Below are 25,016 nucleotides of genomic sequence, written 5' to 3' on the forward strand. Positions count from 1 at the left end.
GCTGATCCATACAAGTGAACAGCCGCGGCTCTAAACAAACAAAGGTAGTCTTTGCAGGTTTCTCCGTATCCATTCGTAGACAGTTTACATCTGGTCTTCTCAACAACTGTTCAGGTATAACCACATCTAAACATCCCATTGGTATATTGTTGAGAAAAGCACAGAAAATTGTCAAATTATTTAGTGCATATGCCATTTTGTATTTGCTCTTTCTTGAGCACAGGTATCAACCAAATCCATTTTCTCTATTCTATCCTGAAGTGAGACTTAGTCCCCTTTAAAACAAAGTAAATCAGACTTCTCAAAGAAGGTGTTGTTCTCATGAGCATAAAAATATCGGTATTTATTTGTGTCCACATTTCGTAAAATGAATCCAAGAGCTAAATTTAATTTTGCAGCGCAGTTAAGCATTTCAAACACTTCCTTCAGATTTTTTAATTGATTTCCCTGGAATCAAGTTTCGCTATTGAAATTGAATACTGTATGTCTCCCATTCTCCATCTCAGTATTGTCAAGGAAGTGTTGACAGGCGCTAACTTCTTGCTGTACCTGATCGTTGTTCTTATCCAATCTTAACCAATCTTATCAATGATTGGTTAATTGTTGGAACTTTTCAACCCGATTTTGATATTTATTATTGTTATCAACATTAGCAATCACTTTACGGACTAATGTCCAAAAACATTAAGAACTTTCAATTTATTCAAGGAGTTGAATTTGAATTCATTCAGAGTCTACCCAATAACGGTACAAAGTTTTTGCTGATTTTTGATGATTCTTGTAAGGAAATCTCAAGCTCGAACGATTTTGTCAAAATTGCAACTGCTGGAAGGCACAAAGGACTTACTGCTATATGTATAGAGCATATTTTTTTTCATCAGATAAGGTTGGGAAGAGATATTGAGTTGCAAAATACTCATATAGAATTTATTTAAGTCTCCTAGAGATGTTCTCCAGAAAAACACTTAGTCAACAGCTCAGGATAGGATCACAATTAAAAGATTGGTATACAAAAGCTACTTCAATCCCGTATGGTCATTAACTCATTGATCTGACTCTGAAAACAGATTTGACTCTTAGATTTTGCATGAACAGTGGTTCGATTCCCACTATTTTTTGTCTTCCTAAAACGAAACAAGAGATTACGTTTTTGAACGATAAACACACAAACATCTCTCTACACTGATAACGTTCCGAACGTATTCCCAGAACTTCAAGAAAATTTATCCTAGGAAATTGTCCAAAAGATTTCATTCAGTTTCTAAACGAATCCAAAGTAAAGCTTCTCAGAGGACTACAGGAAATACAAAAACAAGACGTAATAAAGTACAGAGACGAAATTCTGCAATTTGAATTTCAAGAAAAGGAATAGAGCTCGTATCAATTTTGACACCATCTATCATTAATCGATTGTCTTGAAATGGAACAGTTTGTTCTGAATCCTCGGCACCTTTACGAACAAAAATGTAATTTGGACACTTTTGGGCAGAAACCAGTTTCTGTCCCAACACATTTCAACCCTAATTACAAAGAAATCAACGCCAGAACAAGAGTATCTAAGAACGAATCAATTGTAGATCAAATTTTGAGTTCGCCGCGAGTCAAGCTATCTCTAACTGACACCATATTATTGGATGGAAGAGATGCAGAAGTAGCTTTCGCAGACTTTATTTATGCATTAAAAAGAAAGAACGACATATATTACACAATACTTGATGCTACCGGAATTAATTCACAAAAGGCAATAAACAAGATGCCAAAGGAAAGACAGAGGAAGCTGGATTCCTTTCGAAATCTGAAGAAGTCAAGCTACAAAGATTGTACAGAGATGGAAAAGCCGCATATAGGTCAATTAACAAAATCTACAAAAGCCAAGAAGGTTATCCAAAAAGAAAGTTGCCTACTTTCTGCAGAGTAAGGATTCTTATACAAAGTATCTTCATGCAACACGACATTTGCTAAGCGAATCAATGAGATCTGGTGTCTCGATCTGGCTTTTATGGATGAATTATCAGACTCTAATAATGGAGTGAAGTATTTTTCGGCATGTGTTGATGTCTTCTATCACTTTGTTCGTGTGTAGCCAATGAAGTCAAAGTATTCTACAAATGCATTTGTAGCTTTCAAAAAAGTATTGCGTAAAAATAGTATGCCAGCGAAAGCCTGGGTTGATCAGGGAACAGAGTTTAGTGGTTAGTTTTGAAAATTTTGTACGGACAGGAAAATCAATATTTACTCTGCTAGAAGTGAAACAAAAGCTGCTGTAGCAGAACGAGCTATAAAATCTCTGAAAAACATTATTTATCGCTATATGGAAGAAAATGGTGACGAGAAAAATGGATTCATTTCTCGAAACTGTGAACACAAGAGTTAATCGCTCAACAGGTAAAGCTCCAAAAAATGTAACAATGACATGTTAAACCACCAATCGCTACTCATAAACCACCAATCTACAACCTTCGCGGAGAACAAGGTGATGAAAATTCTAGGTAAATTTTATGAACAAGAGCTTTTAAAGTGCATCATTTAAAGATGAGTTCTTTCACTGTTGAGTTGGTTTCCAACGCATCGTTTGATTGTTACCCAAACAATACATTAAGTTCATTCACGAATGTCCTTAACCAATTAATCTTGATGGAGAATGGGAGGTAGCGGTAACAGAACTGTCGTATCCTTCCTTGTACCAAAACATAACAGAGGGTAAATTCTTCTATCTAGATGAAGCGACACCAGATACAAAACCTTCGGATTATTACACACTTGATCCAGGTCTATAACCCTCGATCTCTGATATTGTAAATGAAATGACAGAAAAATTCAGGAGCATGAAATGTATGAAAAAATGCCAACCAAGTTAATTGTTAACAAAATTACACAGCCAATTTCTTTGATTCCTCCTAATGAGAACTCTTTACTTGTCATTTTTAGTGCGGATTTTTGTAGTGTTTTTAGATGCGAAGAATTTGTTTAAGGTATGGGTGTTTTCATGAGTGGTGCTGGTCCACATTTTCCCTTATGACATTGCACGAATACATACCTTAATGATATATAGGGATATTGTTGAATACACTACTGAGGGTGATACAAAAGCTTCTCTTTTACGATGCATTCCGTTTATATCAAAAGTTAAGAATGGAGACATCATCTCAACGGGACAATACATGAATTATCAAAATTTTCCAAACTTGCAATTTAAAAAATTCTAAAAAAACTCATTCCACAGCATAAAACCCGAGCTCCGGGACTCTTATGGTGAAAAAGTTTCTTTCAACTCTGTTGGTGTAACAAGAGCAGTACTAATGTTAAGAAAAACTGGTGAGCATCTTTTTTAGATTTAATGTTGTAAAAAATGCTTGTTTATAGTGATTTATCGTATTTTCGTGGTTATTCAAGACAGACGGGAAGATGATTCGGAGTGTTGGCACAAACAATTGGAGGACAGCTATTCCATTCTTGAGGAGATATGTTGATATGTTATCCCAGCAGCAAAAACAGTTGGTGCAGATTAGCTTGATATAGCTGCACCAGAAATTGGAAATGTTCTAACTGGAAAGAAAAAATTCAAATCCGTGGCTGCAGATGTTGGAAAGTAAACATTACGTAAACAGCTTGGTGGTTGAAAAATTGGGAAACGTTTCAAAAGAATCCCCGTAAACCAGTCGACGTCGTCGAACTGTAAGAGATATTTTTCTAAGCTAAAATGATTACTAGATCAACAAACCATAGCAACTTTCGTTATCGTCACTTTACAAACTCTTGCTTGGAGATTTTTGGCAAAATTCCTGTTTTGAACCAATTGAATCTTCTCGCGTTCAAGAAGCTTATCCCAGTATTTCATTAGATGAAAGCAGCATTGACTTTGAGTTTAAAACAGATAGAAGTATATATGTATTGATATGAGAGATATCCACCTTCAAATGAAAGTTGGTTTACAACAGGGAAGATTTTCATTGACTTTATGAATCGCTTTAAGGGTAATGTCATCCAAGTTGAGACCTTTAAGTATGTCAGATAAGTACTCTCTGTCAATTTTATCATAAGCTTTGGAGAAGTCAATATTCAGTACACAGCGAGAAGGATTAAGTAAATTGATTCGTTTTAGTATAGAGTGAAGCGCAGAGTGAATACTACGATTGGGTAGGTAGGCGAATTGAAAGGTGTTAATAATTTTGTTTAAAACTGTTTTCACACATTATGACAAGATATGCGACAGGATCTTAACATCAGTGTTAAGGAGATTTATAGGGCGAAAATCTTTCAGTCCAGAAATTTCTTAAGAAGTTTGATGATTGAAAGGTTTTGACTGGGAGGAGGTAATTTGTAATCAATAGCTGTGTTGTAAATTTTACTTGAGATAGGAGATCATTCCCGATTTAAAAGGCGATAAAAAGTAGGAGTTAGGCCATCAGCTCCTGAAGCACTTCTATTCAGTTTATTGATAGCTTTTTGGACTTCATCAGTAATATAACCACCAATTTCAATCTCTTTGCCAATCAAATGCTTTTCGCATATTTTCTGAATAAGAGGGCAACAGTTGCTCGGAGATTTTTTCTGATATATATCTTCAAAATAGGTAATCTAATACGTATTTATGGATTTCGAGATGAGAGCTATTATTGACCGAATTCTTGTGGTCTTTCCAGTTTTTGAGGAGTTTAGGGTTACCGTCGTTGCAGAGTCTCCAGTTACGTTTGAATATTATGTCATTGTCAAGATGTTCTTTAGTCTCTATGGATACCAGTTCATTTTTAGTCTTTGAAATTCTTCAAATGAAGAGGAAGAGTTGTCTCCACATTCAATGTTCTGAGTTAAAAGTAGTAATCTGTTTGTAAGTTTTTGTTTATGCTCTTTCTCTACCGTGTTCTTGACAATGGACAAAGAACGAAAGAGATCTCGTATGAAGAGTTTTCTTTCTTCTTATTCTAAGGAGATGTCATCGGCAGAGTGGTCAAAAGCATTTATTTGGGTAGCAATAAGGTCTTTATTTGGTAATAGGATATTTTCATTGAGTTTCCAAGGAGTTGTTCCGCGATCTTGTTGTGCTGAAGGGGGTATTAATTGTAGCATAAAATGATCAGAAATTGTAGACTGATGAGTCTTAATTGAAGTAAAGCTACAATTGGCTGGTGTAAAGAAATAGTTCATGCGAGAGAAAGTTTTATGCTGTTTATCATAATGGGTAGAATGGATGTTGTCTGTCAGGACAGCAAAGAAAGTCATGCAAGTAATGTTGTCGGATGGGATCGGTGATTTTGAAGAACCGTTTGATTTGAATGTCGTAAGTGCGTAAGCTACGGGATGAGTTTATAGGGTTTTTGTCAAAAGGATTAAAATCTCCTGCCAGAATAATTTCTGTGTTGTTAGAAAAAAAGTTAAGAGCTGAATTTACATTGTTGCAAGCCTGTTCAAATATTCTGCCGCTTAAATAAATGTTGCAAATTGAGATATTGTGGGAGCATAGGTAAAGTAATTGGCAGGATTCATTAATTTGTAACAAAAAGGTGGTGCCTAAATCTGAGTTCCAAGCAATATGGAGACCACCACATCTATCTGAAGCCGGAAGAAAGTGAAATTGTAGTTTGAATTTGTCAATTAGAGCTTTTTGAGCGACTTTAAGGACTGAACATTCGATTTCTTGCAGACAAAGTACAAAGTTTTCTGTAGTTTTATGTTTTAGGCAGAGATTAAGCATAGCTTTTAATTTGATAGAGTTCGACATGCCACCAGCATTTAAAGAAATTATGTTGAGAGCCATATAAGAAAGTTATAGTGGAGCATCCCGGTCAATGTGATGGGAAAGAAGCATATTAGATTCTTCTTCTGTTTCCTCTTCTGTCTGTCGCGTTGTTTCTTGCCTGCTTTATTAGTTTTCACTCGTTTGCCAAAGGTAGGCGAGAAAGAGGAAAAGATCGTAAGTTGTCTCCTATCAGAGAGAACTTGAAAGGCATCATCATCAAGAAGAAGATGTACGTCATTGAGGTTTGTGAGATCTTTATTTGATCCTTCTGGATCACATTCTGAAAGATTCGAGATGGAATTTCGATCCTCTATAAAAGAGAAAGACGATTGAAGATTGGGTAGTATAGGGTCATCACAGAGTGAGACAATTGGAACTTGTTGAGACAATTGGAACTTGCAATTTAAAAAATTCTAAAAAACTCATTCCACAGCATAAAACCCGAGCTCCGGGACTCTTATGGTGAAAAACTTTCTTTCAACTCTGTTGGTGTAACAAGAGCAGTACTAATGTTTAGAAAAACTGGGGAGCATCTTTTTTAGATTTAATGTTGTAAAAAATGCTTGTTTATAGTGATTTATCGTATTTTCGTGGTTATTCAAGACAGACGGGAAGATGATTCGGAGTGTTGGCACAAACAATTGGAGGACAGCTATTCCATTCTTGAGGAGATATGTTGATATGTTATCCCAGCAGCAAAAACAGTTGGTGCAGATTAGCTTGATATAGCTGCACCAGAAATTGGAAATGTTCTAACTGGAAAGAAAAAATTCAAATCCGTGGCTGCAGATGTTGGAAAGTAAACATTACGTAAACAGCTTGGTGGTTGAAAAATTGGGAAACGTTTCAAAAAAATCCCCGTAAACCAGTCGACGTCGTCGAACTGTAAGAGATATTTTTCTAAGCTGAAATGATTACTAGATCAACAAACCATAGCAACTTTCGTTATGGTCACTTTACAAACTCTTGCTTGGAGATTTTTGGCAAAATTCCTGTTTTGAACCAATTGAATCTTCTCGCGTTCAAGAAGCTTATCCCAGTATTTCATTAGATGAAAGCAGCACTTTGAGTTTAAAACAGATAGAAGTATATATGTATTGATATGAGAGATATCCACCTTCAAATGAAAGTTGGTTTACAAAAGGGAAGATTTTCATTGACTTTATGAATCGCTTTAAGGGTAATGTCATCCAAGTTGAGACCTTTAAGTATGTCAGATAAGTACTCTCTGTCAATTTTATCATAAGCTTTGGAGAAGTCAATATTCAGTACACAGCGAGAAGGATTAAGTAAATTGATTCGTTTTAGTATAGAGTGAAGCGCAGAGTGAATACTACGATTGGGTAGGTAGGCGAATTGAAAGGTGTTAATAATTTTGTTTAAAACTGTATTCACACATTATGACAAGATATGCCACAGGATCTTAACATCAGTGTTAAGGAGATTTATAGGGCGAAAATCTTTCAGTCCAGAAATTTCTTAAGAAGTTTGATGATTGAAAGGGTTTGACTGGGAGGAGGTAATTTGTAATCAATAGCTGTGTTGTAAATTTTACTTGATAGGAAATCATTCCCGATTTAAAAGGCGATAAAAAGTAGGAGTTAGGCCATCAGCTCCTGAAGCACTTCTTCTATTCAGTTTATTGATAGCTTTTTGGACTTCATCATCAGTAATATAACCACCAATTTCAATCTCTTTGCCAATCAAATGCTTTTCGCATATTTTCTGAATAAGAGGGCAACAGTTGCTCGGAGATTTTTTCTGATATATATCTTCAAAATAGGTAATCTAATACGTATTTATGGATTTTGAGATGAGAGATATTATTGACCGAATTCTTGTGGTCTTTCCAGTTTTTGAGGAGTTTAGGGTTACCGTCGTTGCAGAGTCTCCAGTTACGTTTGAATATTATGTCATTGTCAAGATGTTCTTTAGTCTCTATGGATACCAGTTCATTTTTTAGTCTTTGAAATTCTTCAAATGAAGAGGAAGAGTTGTCTCCACATTCAATGTTCTGAGTTAAAAGTAGTAATCTGTTTGTAAGTTTTTGTTTATGCTCTTTCTCTACCGTGTTCTTGACAATGGACAAAGAACGTAAGAGATCTCGTATGAAGAGTTTTCTTTCTTCTTATTCTAAGGAGATGTCATCGGCAGAGTGGTCAAAAGCATTTATTTGGGTAGCAATAAGGTCTTTATTTGGTAATAGGATATTTTCATTGAGTTTCCAAGGACTTGTTCCGCGATCTTGTTGTGTTGAAGGGGGTATTAATTGTAGCATAAAATGATCAGAAATTGTAGACTGATGAGTCTTAATTGAAGTAAAGCTACAATTGGCTGGTGTAAAGAAATAGTTCATGCGAGAGAAAGTTTTATGCTGTTTATCATAATGGGTAGAATGGATGTTGTCTGTCAGGACAGCAAAGAAAGTCATGCAAGTAATGTTGTCGGATGGGATCGGTGATTTTGAAGAACCGTTTGATTTGAATGTCGTAAGTGCGTAAGCTACGGGATGAGTTTATAGGGTTTTTGTCAAAAGGATTAAAATCTCCTGCCAGAATAATTTCTGTGTTGTTAGAAAAAAAGTTAAGAGCTGAATTTACATTGTTGCAAGCCTGTTCAAATATTCTGCCGCTTAAATAAATGTTGCAAATTGAGATATTGTGGGAGCATAGGTAAAGTAATTGGCAGGATTCATTAATTTGTAACAAAAAGGTGGTGCCTAAATCTGAGTTCCAAGCAATATGGAGACCACCACATCTATCTGAAGCCGGAAGAAAGTGAAATTGTAGTTTGAATTTGTCAATTAGAGCTTTTTGAGCGACTTTAAGGACTGAACATTCGATTTCTTGCAGACAAAGTACAAAGTTTTCTGTAGTTTTATGTTTTAGGCAGAGATTAAGCATAGCTTTTAATTTGATAGAGTTCGACATGCCACCAGCATTTAAAGAAATTATGTTGAGAGCCATATAAGAAAGTTATAGTGGAGCATCCCGGTCAATGTGATGGGAAAGAAGCATATTAGATTCTTCTTCTGTTTCCTCTTCTGTCTGTCGCGTTGTTTCTTGCCTGCTTTATTAGTTTTCACTCGTTTGCCAAAGGTAGGCGAGAAAGAGGAAAAGATCGTAAGTTGTCTCCTATCAGAGAGAACTTGAAAGGCATCATCATCAAGAAGGGGATGTACGTCATTGAGGTTTGTGAGATCTTTATTTGATCCTTCTGGATCACATTCTGAAAGATTCGAGATGGAATTTCGATCCTCTATAAAAGAGAAAGACGATTGAAGATTGGGTAGTATAGGGTCATCACAGAGTGAGACAATTGGAACTTGTTGTAAAGAGTTTTTTTCTTGTTACTTGTTAGTAGTAGTAGACTAATTGTCTTGTATTGTAAGTATGTGTTATTGGAGCGAGAGTATTAGTTTTCTTTTCAATATCAGTAGTTTTAAGTGCCATAGTAGAAGTGACTTTGATAGTTGCATCATTATTTGAGCTGCCAGTAGTTGAGTCCGTAGTAGATATAGAAGTAGCATTATTGGAAGCTTCTTTAGTGGATTGTTCTTTACTAGAAGTCTCTAGACGTTTCGCTCTTGTTTTTAGCAGCAAAAGAACACTAATCTGTGTGGTGTCCTCGGCTGAGTATATTTGATGCAGAGCAATGTTCACAGTGATGTAATGAAGGGAAGTGATAGTTGACTACAAAAGAGTTCTATAAAAAAATCACCACTTGTCCTTGCTTTGTATGACCACTCACATAGAGTAGTTTCTTGCTCAGAATTGGATATGGTGACATTCAATGTGGCCTTGCCATTATAACAAGAAACAGAACCAAGTGAATCCTGTTCTCCAACAAGGGCAAACTCGTGTTGAATTTCTGGAGGAAGCTCTATAAGTCTTTTGACAGTAATGTCAACGCAAATTTTAGGTAAATTGTTGAATTTTATTTTGACTTTTTTGGGGTAACATTGGATTGAGAGGTCGAGTTTAAATCTTCTAATAGGAAACACAGTTCTATTGCGTATTTGTAAACCTTGTGTTCCGATTCTTATATAAGTCGAAATGGTGTGAAGTCTTTTACCATCTTTAAAAAACGTTTTGGAAATAGTGAGCTTAGAGTGTAAATTTTCAGGAAATTGTTGTAGAATAGAACTTACACGTTCTTTTCATTTGAGTTGTAATTTGGAAGAATCTTTGAAATCATCCTTCGTAAACGGAGGAATAAATTGAATGTATTGTAAATCAATTTCAGATTGTAAAGTATTATTGGGTTTATTATTTTATTATCATAAAATATTGGAATAAGACATCGTTGATGAGGGTAAAGCCATTATATTGAATATATGAATAAGAAATTCAATATAAAGTTTGAAGCAATTGTTGTTTCAGGGATCAGAGTTTTGATCAGACTTGACGCTATTCGAATACCTGCTATAATTCAGCGACACAGTAATCACATCAGTTGGACAAACTGACTGGGAGTTATAAATCAAAGTAAACATCAAAATATACAGCAATAAAATGAAAGTGGAATTAACTGAATATGAATGCCAACAGGAAATAGTCTAAAGGTAAAATAAACTACACAATCTAAATAATCTAAACAAATAAAGGATAACAAAATGAAAAGAGATAATTACAAATAAAAGGTAACAAAAGGAAAAGAAATAATTATAAATCCAGGGAAACAAAAAGAAAGTAAAAATTACAAATAACAGTAACTCAAACATATAAATCTAAAACTATTGAACTAAAACAAAAGAACTGATGAACTGAACTAATACTAATAGAGAATGGAAAAAAAGGCAAATGCAGTAAAGTAACAGGAATAAAAAAAAGTTATGAAGAGGGTGGAGGGGAGGGGGTTGGTTGGTTGAGAGGTGGGGGAAAAGGACGCAGGTAATGGAATAGTAAACTTAAAATTTGCAGAAATAGAGAATTTAAATTTGAAAATTAAAAGTATTAAAAATAAACAAGAAAATTACAGCATAAGAGTTTGCAATTACAAAGAAGATTTGAATAAATTCATTTATAATTTGTTGTAATAACGGGGCTGAAAAATGAATGGAATATATGAATGGAATTCATCATATCAGGTAAGCAGTAAAGAAAGGGTAATCAGGTTATAGAAATCAAGGTGAAAATGATGATTTAGAAAAAAAGCAATAACCCTTAGATTTTTATTGCTATAGCGGGGAATGAACCCCCGTCCTGTTTCCTACCAGAATAGTCCCGCAGATCAATTTGTAGGTATACGTGAATTACTACAGGGACTCTTATAAACTAATGTTAGAACAAGAATATAAGTAGATTTTGTAAGCGTAGATTTTATATGAGGGTATAGGTTATATATAAAGAATAGTGAAATGGACGAGAAAGAAGTATATTATGGGCGCAAAACTGTTCATATTTGTGCTGTCCGGAAGATACGAAAATCTACATTTCAAATCTGTGAGCAACCAAATCATATTAGCCGACAAATAAAGCAATAATTAATAGACATTTGAACTTTATACCGTGCGGGAGGCACGATAATCATGTTTTTCAATCTACTGGAAACTAAAGCACAGTAGACTTCAACAGGTTCTGAATATTTAAAATAAAAAGGAGAAGTTACATTATGACAGCATTATACACAATCAGGCAAAAACAAATTTTTCAAACAGTTGTTCATTTAGTTTTCTACATTTTGAATGAAGTTTGAGAGAAAAGTTTTTGTGTCAACTGGGTTATCTAGCCATCCTGTCAATAGAACACTAGTAACAAACCGTAGTTTTGAATTCGATGCTGTAACAAAAACATCTTCCAAAGATGAGACATCGTATTGGGTGCGTAAATGCGTGAGATTGTTACAATTAAAAAGCAGATGCTCAGAAGTTTCAAACTCCTCTTGACAAAAACTGCAAAGTGGGGATTCAGCTTAATAGTGAAGCCATCGTACTTGTTTGTCAATCAAAGTATTATAACATAGTCGGAAAAGCAAATCCTTTTGATATGGTAACAGTTTATCCGCTTTCCAGAGTTTCCAAGGGAAGGGTTTAAGAGTTTCATAATCTATATTGAATCGGGCAGCAGATTTCCGAAGTCGTTCACAGTTTGAATCTTTAAATTTGAACATTAACATGTTATACACTCTTTTGAACATCGGCGTAGGATGCAAACTTAGTGATGGGATATCTTGGTCGGAGACAAGCTGCATGTCATCATTGATGACGAAGTGAAAATGCTGTAGTAGCTTTAAACCATCAGGATTGTAATTGATGGTATTGCGCGCAAAATCAAGTACATGGGCAGCAACAAGTTTAGCAGGAACATGCGGAAGCCCAATTCCACCATTTGCCACATTGCCACATTTGCCATGCAGAATTTCAGCTTTTGCTTCCATTTTCTTTCCAATCTTCAATAAGGAATTCACTTCTGCTTGGCACTTTTTAACACCGTTAAGGTGGGATTTGCATGTCTCGCTTTGTAGAGGAACTTCGGTAATACAAAAGTATCTATTGCGAGAGCCTTTGCTCTCATTGTTCTGCAGCGGGCAACGGTACATTTATTTTTATTGATTAACTGTTTCATCAGCGCTAATAGATCAGTTTTAGGGTCATCAAGGTTGAAAGAAATATCCAGAATCTTCGTTTCTTTCACAGAATTATACCCATTCAAATTACGCATGGATAATATAACCGACTTGTCAATATTGATTTCCAATGAAGTTTGATCACAGAAGTCACTGATTACATCAAATAGCGTTTCCAGGGATTTTATTTTTATGCAACAGGTGATGTCATTAGCATAGGCAATTGTTTTTCTCCGAAAAGGTCTTTATTTGCCCACATTCTTCTATTTCCTTCAGAAGAGGCTCAACACCTAATATGAACAACAAGGCTGATAATGGACATCCTTGTTTAACTCCACGGTTGATGCTGAGTGGGGTAGAAAGATGACCATTTATTTCAATGAGAGCTACATTCGAATTATACATTACTTTGATTGCGCGAATAGTCATTTCATCAAAATTAAATGCTGTGAGTAATTCATACAAGTAATTTCTGTCGATTTTATCAAAGGCTTTGGAAAAGTCAATAGACACTAGACGGCGACTACGGTTCAACTTTTTCACTTTTTTCTTTATTATATGAATTGCTGAATGAATGTTCCTCTGTGGCAGATAAAATTGGTGCGGATTTATTATTTTGTTCAAAGCATTCTTGATCCGTTCTGTTAGAATGTGAGACAGTATTTTAACATCTGTGTTCAGTAGATTGATAGGGCGAAAGTCTTTCAGATGATCAGAAATTTTCTTTTCAGGAAGCAATTTAATGACTGAGAGGCATTGACTTGGTGGTAAACATCCTTTAATGATAGCGTCATTGTAGACGAGACATAAAATAGGGCTTAGCTCCCTGATAAAAGTACGATGGTAATTAGAGGTGAGCCCATCAGCGCCAGGAGCACTCTTGCAATTTAATTTTCTGATAGCCTTCCTTACTTCACTGACCGTTATTTCACCACCCACTTCTATGTCACTCTACTTGATTAGAAACACAGAACTTTTCAATAAGTTTTGAGCTATCAGATCTAGGTTTTTGTTGATATATTTCTTCGAAGTATGACTTGAAGACTGACAAGATTTTAGTCGGGCAATTGATCGTATCACCATCCATTTTTAAATACGAGATAATGTTCGAAGTGTTATTAGAATTCTTCCACTGTTTGGGGATTACCATCATTACATTGTCTCCAACTTTTTTTGAAGAAACTTTCATTTAGTTTTTGCTCTTTTGCTTCAACTGAATGCACTTCATCTAGGATTTCACGAAATTTGTTCCTTACATCAAAAATTTGATCACCATTTTCAATGACTTTTCGAAGCTCATATTCAGCGTCCTCGAGCCTCTTTGTACGACTGTTCAATGTTTCTTTTATTAATGGACAGCACACGCAACAGATCACGCATGAACAGATTTTGCTGTTCATAATCAAGTATGATATCATCAGACTGAACGTCAAATGTTCTCAAATGTTGAGAAAGAAACTGGTAATTGGGCTTAATGATACTTTCATTGAGTTTCCAGTAACTTGTGCCTCTTTCAGGTCTATTCTTTGATGAACTGAGGTGTAATAAGTAATGGTCTCAGTAAGAATTTCTATGCACTTGCATGTAGTCAAATTTGGTTGAACTTCTAGTAAAGAAGTAGTCAATTCTAGAGGGGAAAGCTGTCGTTTATCAAAATGTGTATATTGTAAATTACTGAAAAAAAAGAGCAAAGTCGAAGAGGCAATGTTTTTCCAGAACTTCAGAAAGCTTTTTAAAGCGAGATATACGAACGTCATTTTGCCGCAGGGCATTTGAAGTGTTTTCTTTCTGACAATCGAACGCATTAAAATCCCCTGCTAGAATTATTGCACTGTTGTGTACAAAGTTGAGTGTATTCTGCAAATTAGTCCAAGCATCCACATACATACACCAACTCATGTACACATTGCATACAGTAATATCTAAGTCACAGAAATGTAACAATTGACAAGTTTCTTTGCTTGAAAATAAAGAAGTAGTACCCAAGTTTTTGCTCCATAAAATGAGAAGCCCGCCGGATTTACCTGTTGCGGCATTAAAGTGATAGTCAAGTTTAAATTTATCTAATAGTGCTTTTTGAGCATTTTTCAGATACGAGCACTTCATTTCCTGTAGACAAATTATAAAGTTATTATTAGATTTCTGACGAGACAAGTGAAATTTCATCTTTTTGCAATCGCGGATCTTTTAACCAGGTTTATTCACTTTTTGGCGCTTTTCATCTATTTCTGAAAGCGCTTTAGGACTATCATTAGAAGTTTTGAAGTGTCGTTTCTGTCTCACTAACTGAAACGGATATTCCGAATTAGGGTGATCAATATTTGACCAAAGCAGAAGTTTAGAAGATTTTTTTTCATCAGAAAGGTCAGCGATTTGAAGATCTGTACACAGACTTTCATCAGAGCTTGAATCAGAATTTTCAGAAAGCGGATAATATTTATTTTCAACGAATTGCTTCGTATTAACACTGCTGTTTTTGTCTAAAGCATTCGCGTCTTGAGAAGAGTCCTTATCTTTGTGCTCAATTGTCGTTCTTTCAATTTCTTTTGCTGGAGTTAGAGGCATAGTTGTAGCAACTGCGCTTTGATCGCTTACAAGCTCGTTATTTTGTTCAACCGTAATACAAGGAGTATTTTGTAGTTCAACAGTATCATGAGTAAGTGTTGTGTATTTATTTTCTAGTTGTATATTAGTGTCAGCAGAAGTAGCGTTGTTGGATATTGCGTTTTCATCAACGGTTTTCTGTTTTGCAGCAAGCAGACACCAGTCAACATGATGTCCCTGATAAAGTTTTTTGTGTTTTACACAAAAGTCGCATTTGTGTAACGAGGGAACATGAAAGCGAATAGCTACATTATTCCACATCACACACTCCCATTCTTGCGTTATAGGACCAATCTCTGAGAAGAGTTTCTTGCTCAGAATCAGACACCGTTACACTAAGTGTAGCTTTCCCATTAAAAAAGGACTCATCATTACAGTTCTTTTCTTTTTTGATGGCAGTGTCATGAATAATGTTCGGTGGTAAGCATAATAAATGTTTTACAGCTACTTTATTGCAAATCACTGGTAAATTGTTGAATTTGATGTGAACTTTCTTGGGGTAAAAGGCCATTGAATAAGGGTTAAGTGGCATTTTGTCCATCGGGAAGACTGTTTTGCCAAGAATTTGCAGGCCTTGAGTACGAATTTTGATATAAGTGAGCTTTGCTTCTGGGGGAGATATGACAGTTATACTGTGAAGCAGCTTGTCTTTACTCTTTGTAAAAGTTTTTGAAATTTTAACTTTTTCTTTCAAGTCACTGGGGAACTCGTCCAAGATAACTTTTGCACAATCACGAAAACATTGCTCAAGTTTATTGGGGTCTGTAACATCATTTTGGATAGTGGGGGAATAAATTGCACTATTTGTAACTTTTGTCGTCAAAAGCAACATGTTTTTCAACGTGAGTTACACTCGCATAGCTAGAGGGAGAATCCATCTTTAATCAAATTAACAACAAACTAACTGAATATGAAAGCATGAAAAAATCTTAAGATAAATTAAACTAAGAAAAAACAAAGGATCAACGCAAACATAAATAACACTAATGCACCAAAACGAAAGAAATGATGAAATGAACTAATGAAAAGTGGTAAAATAACAGGAATAAAGAGAAAACAGTGACTTAACAGGAAAGTAACGGGAGTGAAATAAAGTACGGAATGAAAAAAAGAGGGAAATAACAGTTATGAAGAGGATGGAGGGGGGGGTTGAGAGGTGACAGGGGAATGAAATAATAAATTTAAAAAATACAGAAATAAAGGATTTAAGTTTGAAAATTAAAAGTATTAAGAATGTAGAAGAATTTATTTACAGGATATAAAATTAAACAGGATAAGAAGAACCTTCATAATTTGTTAGAATAACGGAATTCTGGGAGAAAATGACAATTCTGACTTAAAAAAAGGAATAACCCTTAGATTTTTTGGGGTTAGGGCGGGGAATGAACCCCCGGCCTGTTTCCTACCAGACTAGTCCCGCAGATCAACTAGTAGGTATACGTGACTTTACTACTGGGACTCTTAACAGCTAATGTTAGAACAAGAATAAGAGTGGATTTTGTAAGCGTAGGTTTTACATGGGCGAATAGGATATAAATAAAGAACAGTAAAATGGACGAGAGTGAAGTAAAACATGGGCGCAAACAATTCATATTTGTACTGTCCGGAACGTACGATAATCTACTTTTCAAATCTATGTGAAACCAAGTGATATAAGCCGACACCAGGTTAGTGTATTCCGCCATTTAGTTTTTAGGTTACAATTTGAACTTGCCTATCGTGTACTGGTTAAAATCTAAATCGGTTTTGTTTTAGCTGGTAATGATCACATTTTCTTAAGATTAGGAAGGAAGCTCGGTCCTTCTTTTTCTACGTTTCGTTGACACTTAGTAGCACTACTTTTCATTTTGATAATTTGATTACTGCGCGCTGTTCGATTCTTATATAAGTCGAAATGGTGTGAAGTCTTTTACCATCTTTAAAAAACGTTTTGGAAATAGTGAGCTTAGAGTGTAAATTTTCAGGAAATTGTTGTAGAATAGAACTTACACGTTCTTTTCATTTGAGTTGTAATTTGGAAGAATCTTTGAAATCATCCTTCGTAAACGGAGGAATAAATTGAATGTATTGTAAATCAATTTCAGATTGTAAAGTATTATTGGGTTTATTATTTTATTATCATAAAATATTGGAATAAGACATCGTTGATGAGGGTAAAGCCATTATATTGAATATATGAATAAGAAATTCAATATAAAGTTTGAAGCAATTGTTGTTTCAGGGATCAGAGTTTTGATCAGACTTGACGCTATTCGAATACCTGCTATAATTCAGCGACACAGTAATCACATCAGTTGGACAAACTGACTGGGAGTTATAAATCAAAGTAAACATCAAAATATACAGCAATAAAATGAAAGTGGAATTAACTGAATATGAATGCCAACAGGAAATAGTCTAAAGGTAAAATAAACTACACAATCTAAATAATCTAAACAAATAAAGGATAACAAAATGAAAAGAGATAATTACAAATAAAGGGTAACAAAAGGAAAAGAAATAATTATAAATCCAGGGAAACAAAAAGAAAGTAAAAATTACAAATAACAGTAACTCAAACATATAAATCTAAAACTATTGAACTAAAACAAAAGAACTGATGAACTGAACAAATACTAATAGAGAATGGAAAAAAAGGCAAATGAAGTAAAGTAACAGGAATAAAAAAAAGTTATGAAGAGGGTGGAGGGGAGGGGGTTGGTTGGTTGAGAGGTGGGGGAAAAGGACGCAGGTAATGGAATAGTAAACTTAAAATTTGCAGAAATAGAGAATTTAAATTTGAAAATTAAAAGTATTAAAAATAAACAAGAAAATTACAGCATAAGAGTTTGCAATTACAAAGAAGATTTGAATAAATTCATTTATAATTTGTTGTAATAACGGGGCTGAAAAATGAATGGAATATATGAATGGAATTCATCATATCAGGTAAGCAGTAAAGAAAGGGTAATCAGGTTATAGAAATCAAGGTGAAAATGATGATTTAGAAAAAAAGCAATAACCCTTAGATTTTTATTGCTATAGCGGGGAATGAACCCCCGTCCTGTTTCCTACCAGAATAGTCCCGCAGATCAATTTGTAGGTATACGTGAATTACTACAGGGACTCTTATAAACTAATGTTAGAACAAGAATATAAGTAGATTTTGTAAGCGTAGATTTTATATGAGGGTATAGGTTATATATAAAGAATAGTGAAATGGACGAGAAAGAAGTATATTATGGGCGCAAAACTGTTCATATTTGTGCTGTCCGGAAGATACGAAAATCTACATTTCAAATCTGTGAGCAACCAAATCATATTAGCCGACAAATAAAGCAATAATTAATAGACATTTGAACTTTATACCGTGCGGGAGGCACGATAATCATGTTTTTCAATCTACTGGAAACTAAAGCACAGTAGACTTCAACAGGTTCTGAATATTTAAAATAAAAAGGAGAAGTTACATTATGACAGCATTATACACAATCAGGCAAAAACAAATTTTTCAAACAGTTGTTCATTTAGTTTTCTACATTTTGAATGAAGTTTTAGAGAAAAGTTTTTGTGTCAACTGGGTTATCTAGCCATCCTGTCAATAGAACACTAGTAACAAACCGTAGTTTTGAATTCGATGCTGTAACAAAAAAATCTTCCAAAGATGAGACATCGTATTAGGTGCGTAAATGCGTGAGATTGTTACAATTAAAAAGCAGATGCTCAGAAGTTTCAAACTCCTCTTGACAAAAACTGCAAAGTGGGGATTCAGCTTAATAGTGAAGCCATCGTACTTGTTTGTCAATCAAAGTATTATAACATAGTCGGAAAAGCAAATCCTTTTGATATGGTAACAGTTTATCCGCTTTCCAGAGTTTCCAAGGGAAGGGTTTAAGAGTTTCATAATCTATATTGAATCGGGCAGCAGATTTCCGAAGTCGTTCACAGTTTGAATCTTTAAATTTGAACATTAACATGTTATACACTCTTTTGAACATCGGCGTAGGATGCAAACTTAGTGATGGGATATCTTGGTCGGAGACAAGCTGCATGTCATCATTGATGACGAAGTGAAAATGCTGTAGTAGCTTTAAACCATCAGGATTGTAATTGATGGTATTGCGCGCAAAATCAAGTACATGGGCAGCAACAAGTTTAGCAGGAACATGCGGAAGCCTAATTCCACCATTTGCCACATTGCCACATTTGCCATGCAGAATTTCAGCTTTTGCTTCCATTTTCTTTCCAATCTTCAATAAGGAATTCACTTCTGCTTGGCACTTTTTAACACCGTTAAGGTGGGATTTGCATGTCTCGCTTTGCAGAGGAACTTCGGTAACACAAAAGTATCTATTGCGAGAGCCTTTGCTCTCATTGTTCTGCAGCGGGCAACGGTACATTTATTTTTATTGATTAACTGTTTCATCAGCGCTAATAGATCAGTTTTAGGGTCATCAAGGTTGAAAGAAATATCCAGAATCTTCGTTTCTTTCACAGAATTATACCCATTCAAATTACGCATGGATAATATAACCGACTTGTCAATATTGATTTCCAATGAAGTTTGATCACAGAAGTCACTGATTACATCAAATAGCGTTTCCAGGGATTTTATTTTTATGCAACAGGTGATGTCATTAGCATAGGCAATTGTTTTTCTCCGAAAAGGTCTTTATTTGCCCACATTCTTCTATTTCCTTCAGAAGAGGCTCAACACCTAATATGAACAACAAGGCTGATAATGGACATCCTTGTTTAACTCCACGGTTGATGCTGAGTGGGGTAGAAAGATGACCATTTATTTCAATGAGAGCTACATTCGAATTATACATTACTTTGATTGCGCGAATAGTCATTTCATCAAAATTAAATGCTGTGAGTAATTCATACAAGTAATTTCTGTCGATTTTATCAAAGGCTTTGGAAAAGTCAATAGACACTAGACGGCGACTACGGTTCAACTTTTTCACTTTTTTCTTTATTATATGAATTGCTGAATGAATGTTCCTCTGTGGCAGATAAAATTGGTGTGGATTTATTATTTTGTTCAAAGCATTCTTGATCCGTTCTGTTAGAATGTGAGACAGTATTTTAACATCTGTGTTCAGTAGATTGATAGGGCGAAAGTCTTTCAGATGATCAGAAATTTTCTTTTCAGGAAGCAATTTAATGACTGAGAGGCATTGACTTGGTGGTAAACATCCTTTAATGATAGCGTCATTGTAGACGAGACATAAAATAGGGCTTAGCTCCCTGATAAAAGTACGATGGTAATTAGAGGTGAGCCCATCAGCGCCAGGAGCACTCTTGCAATTTAATTTTCTGATAGCCTTCCTTACTTCACTGACCGTTATTTCACCACCCACTTCTATGTCACTCTACTTGATTAGAAACACAGAACTTTTCAATAAGTTTTGAGCTATCAGATCTAGGTTTTTGTTGATATATTTCTTCGAAGTATGACTTGAAGACTGACAAGATTTTAGTCGGGCAATTGATCGTATCACCATTCATTTTTAAATACGAGATAATGTTCGAAGTGTTATTAGAATTCTTCCACTGTTTGGGGAGTACCATCATTACATTGTCTCCAACTTTTTTGAAGAAACTTTCATTTAGTTTTTGCTCTTTTGCTTCAACTGAATGCACTTCATCTAGGATTTCACGAAATTTGTTCCTTACATCAAAAATTTGATCACCATTTTCAATGACTTTTCGAAGCTCATATTCAGCGTCCTCGAGCCTCTTTGTACGACTGTTCAATGTTTCTTTTATTAATGGACAGCACACGCAACAGATCACGCATGAAGAGATTTTGCTGTTCATAATCAAGTATGATATCATCAGACTGAACGTCAAATGTTCTCAAATGTTGAGAAAGAAACTGGTAATTGGGCTTAATGATACTTTCATTGAGTTTCCAGTAACTTGTGCCTCTTTCAGGGCTATTCTTTGATGAACTGAGGTGTAATAAGTAATGGTCTCAGTAAGAATTTCTATGCACTTGCATGTAGTCAAATTTGGTTGAACTTCTAGTAAAGAAGTAGTCAATTCTAGAGGGGAAAGCTGTCGTTTATCAAAATGTGTATATTGTAAATTACTGAAAAAAAGAGCAAAGTCGAAGAGGCAATGTTTTTCCAGAACTTCAGAAAGCTTTTTAAAGCGAGATATACGAACGTCATTTTGCCGCAGGGCATTTGAAGTGTTTTCTTTCTGACAATCGAACGCATTAAAATCCCCTGCTAGAATTATTGCACTGTTGTGTACAAAGTTGAGTGTATTCTGCAAATTAGTCCAAGCATCCACATACATACACCAACTCATGTACACATTGCATACAGTAATATCTAAGTCACAGAAATGTAACAATTGACAAGTTTCTTTGCTTGAAAATAAAGAAGTAGTACCCAAGTTTTTGCTCCATAAAATGAGAAGCCCGCCGGATTTACCTGTTGCGGCATTAAAGTGATAGTCAAGTTTAAATTTATCTAATAGTGCTTTTTGAGCATTTTTCAGATACGAGCACTTCATTTCCTGTAGACAAATTATAAAGTTATTATTAGATTTCTGACGAGTGCATTGATTTAAAACGGCCAACAATATATTAGCTTTACCGAGACCAGCGGCATTGAGAGAGAATAGGTCAAAATTCATCTTGTCCATTAGTACTGAGGAGCGTCTCGGTCATTATGACGAGACAAGTGAAATTTCATCTTTTTGCAATCGCGGATCTTTTAACCAGGTTTATTCACTTTTTGGCGCTTTTCATCTATTTCTGAAAGCGCCTTAGGACTATCATTAGAAGTTTTGAAGTGTCGTTTCTGTCTCACTAACTGAAACGGATATTCCGAATTAGGGTGATCAATATTTGACCAAAGCAGAAGTTTAGAAGATTTTTTTTCATCAGAAAGGTCAGCGATTTGAAGATCTGTACACAGACTTTCATCAGAGCTTGAATCAGAATTTTCAGAAAGCGGATAATATTTATTTTCAACGAATTGCTTCGTATTAACACTGCTGTTTTTGTCTAAAGCATTCGCGTCTTGAGAAGAGTCCTTATCTTTGTGCTCAATTGTCGTTCTTTCAATTTCTTTTGCTGGAGTTAGAGGCATAGTTGTAGCAACTGCGCTTTGATCGCTTACAAGCTCGTTAATTTGTTCAACCGTAATACAAGGAGTATTTTGTAGTTCAACAGTATCATGAGTAAGTGTTGTGTATTTATTTTCTAGTTGTATATTAGTGTCAGCAGAAGTAGCGTTGTTGGATATTGCGTTTTCATCAACGGTTTTCTGTTTTGCAGCAAGCAGACACCAGTCAACATGATGTCCCTGATAAAGTTTTTTGTGTTTTACACAAAAGTCGCATTTGTGTAACGAGGGAACATGAAAGCGAATAGCTACATTATTCCACATCACACACTCCCATTCTTGCGTTATAGGACCAATCTCTGAGAAGAGTTTCTTGCTCAGAATCAGACACCGTTACACTAAGTGTAGCTTTCCCATTAAAAAAGGACTCATCATTACAGTTCTTTTCTTTTTTGATGGCAGTGTCATGAATAATGTTCGGTGGTAAGCATAATAAATGTTTTACAGCTACTTTATTGCAAATCACTGGTAAATTGTTGAATTTGATGTGAACTTTCTTGGGGTAAAAGGCCATTGAATAAGGGTTAAGTGGCATTTTGTCCATCGGGAAGACTGTTTTGCCAAGAATTTGCAGGCCTTGAGTACGAATTTTGATATAAGTGAGCTTTGCTTCTGGGGGAGATATGACAGTTATACTGTGAAGCAGCTTGTCTTTACTCTTTGTAAAAGTTTTTGAAATTTTAACTTTTTCTTTCAAGTCACTGGGGAACTCGTCCAAGATAACTTTTGCACAATCACGAAAACATTGCTCAAGTTTATTGGGGTCTGTAACATCATTTTGGATAGTGGGGGAATAAATTGCACTATTTGTAACTTTTGTCGTCAAAAGCAACATGTTTTTCAACGTGAGTTACACTCGCATAGCTAGAGGGAGAATCCATCTTTAATCAAATTAACAACAAACTAACTGAATATGAAAGCATGAAAAAATCTTAAGATAAATTAAACTAAGAAAAAACAAAGGATCAACGCAAACATAAATAACACTAATGCACCAAAACGAAAGAAATGATGAAATGAACTAATGAAAAGTGGTAAAATAACAGGAATAAAGAGAAAACAGTGAATTAACAGGAAAGTAACGGGAGTGAAATAAAGTACGGAATGAAAAAAAGAGGGAAATAACAGTTATGAAGAGGATGGAGGGGGGGGGGTTGAGAGGTGACAGGGGAATGAAATAATAAATTTAAAAAATACAGAAATAAAGGATTTAAGTTTGAAAATTAAAAGTATTAAGAATGTAGAAGAATTTATTTACAGGATATGAAATTAAACAGGATAAGAAGAACCTTCATAATTTGTTAGAATAACGGAATTCTGGGAGAAAATGACAATTCTGACTTAAAAAAAAGGAATAACCCTTAGATTTTTTGGGGTTAGGGCGGGGAATGAACCCCCGGCCTGTTTCCTACCAGACTAGTCCCGCAGATCAACTAGTAGGTATACGTGACTTTACTACTGGGACTCTTAACAGCTAATGTTAGAACAAGAATAAGAGTGGATTTTGTAAGCGTAGGTTTTACATGGGCGAATAGGATATAAATAAAGAACAGTAAAATGGACGAGAGTGAAGTAAAACATGGGCGCAAACAATTCATATTTGTACTGTCCGGAACGTACGATAATCTACTTTTCAAATCTATGTGAAACCAAGTGATATAAGCCGACACCAGGTTAGTGTATTCCGCCATTTAGTTTTTAGGTTACAATTTGAACTTGCCTATCGTGTACTGGTTAAAATCTAAATCGGTTTTGTTTTAGCTGGTAATGATCACATTTTCTTAAGATTAGGAAGGAAGCTCGGTCCTTCTTTTTCTACGTTTCATTGACACTTAGTAGCACTACTTTTCATTTTGATAATTTGATTACTGCGCACTGTTCGATAGAAAGTTTTGAGCTACAAACTACGTTATCTGCAAAAGAAATTGATGCCCATCATTATTTTCACCGTTAAAAACCAATTATGTTTGAGAGCCTTTTGGAAGATGAAGTCACACAACGTCTCATGGGATGTGAAAAATATCTTTGAATCTAATATGTTTGAAATGTAATCAAATGCTTATTTTTGTCCTTATTAGTTCTCGTTTATTTAACGATAAGAAAGTGTTCAGTCAACGATGAAGTAATTTGAATATTCCATTACTTCTCGCAAAAAGGCTTAGCAAGGCAGTATAAATAGATTTCATAAATATTCCAGTTATGTAGTCTGTGAAGTAGAGTTGCTGTTGTATTAGAAAATAGAAGTCAATGAGGAATTGTCGTAAAGTATCATTGATTTGTTTAGACACGATACAATATTCGAATCGCATCGCATAGTGCCAATGCAGTCTACAAACAGGCCAGGATCCAAAGTGAAGAGACTGGAGGTTGAAGGCCTGACCAAGTCCCGTTTCAAGTACATGTACAATAGGTCAATGCGTATCATTTACGACTTCGACACTTTTCACCACTTTTTTGGTTATGACAGATCGCTGAAGTAGTTTGTTCAGTTAAAAATCTATTTCAACTGATTGAATTGCGTTATTATTTTATGAGATGGTATAATATTGAAATTTTGTATCTATACTTTCTTGCGCTCTTAGGCTGTATAATTCTCATGTCCACTTTACTAATAGAAATACTAAATTTACAGTAGACAGATACTAAAAGATCTTAAAATTCTTAGCAGTTTTTAGATCCTAAAGATTTTAAACAATTTTCCAACGATTTGCGGTAAGAAATTCTAAATTTACCGTAGACCATACTAAAGGATCTAAAATTTTTTTTTAATTTTTTAATTGTTAGGATCTTAAAAATTTTTAACAAATTTTAAAAATGGACGCAACGTATGTTATCCTTCAGATAGTGTAGATGTCTTGTGCTTCGTTGCAATGTCAGAATGAAAAGATCCAAGCCAGGAAGCTTCTTGACAAACAAAAGAGAAGTGCGTTGAACAGTGTCGCCTTTGAAAGCATATTCGAGCGCCAGTTTCGTGAATATGT

At 35.0% G+C, this 25,016-nt stretch overlaps 1 protein-coding gene across 2 annotated transcripts in view; it reads left to right on the forward strand.

Annotated features, from left to right (window-relative positions):
- LOC142356602 (transmembrane protein 186-like) overlaps positions 1-24,598 on the forward strand; it is a 39,968-nt gene extending 15,370 nt beyond the window's left edge. For both annotated transcript variants that reach the window (XM_075408487.1, XM_075408532.1), the window contains exon 3: positions 24,320-24,598. In XM_075408487.1, the coding sequence (XP_075264602.1) occupies positions 24,320-24,515 (196 nt within the window). In that variant the 3' untranslated portion in view covers positions 24,516-24,598. The remainder of the gene's footprint in view (positions 1-24,319) is intronic.
- The last annotated feature ends 418 nt before the right edge of the window (positions 24,599-25,016 follow it).

The sequence above is a fragment of the Convolutriloba macropyga genome, chromosome 1 (assembly GCF_964194025.1).
Source record: "Convolutriloba macropyga chromosome 1, txConMacr16.3, whole genome shotgun sequence".
In the NCBI taxonomy this organism is placed as follows: domain Eukaryota; kingdom Metazoa; phylum Xenacoelomorpha; order Acoela; family Convolutidae; genus Convolutriloba; species Convolutriloba macropyga.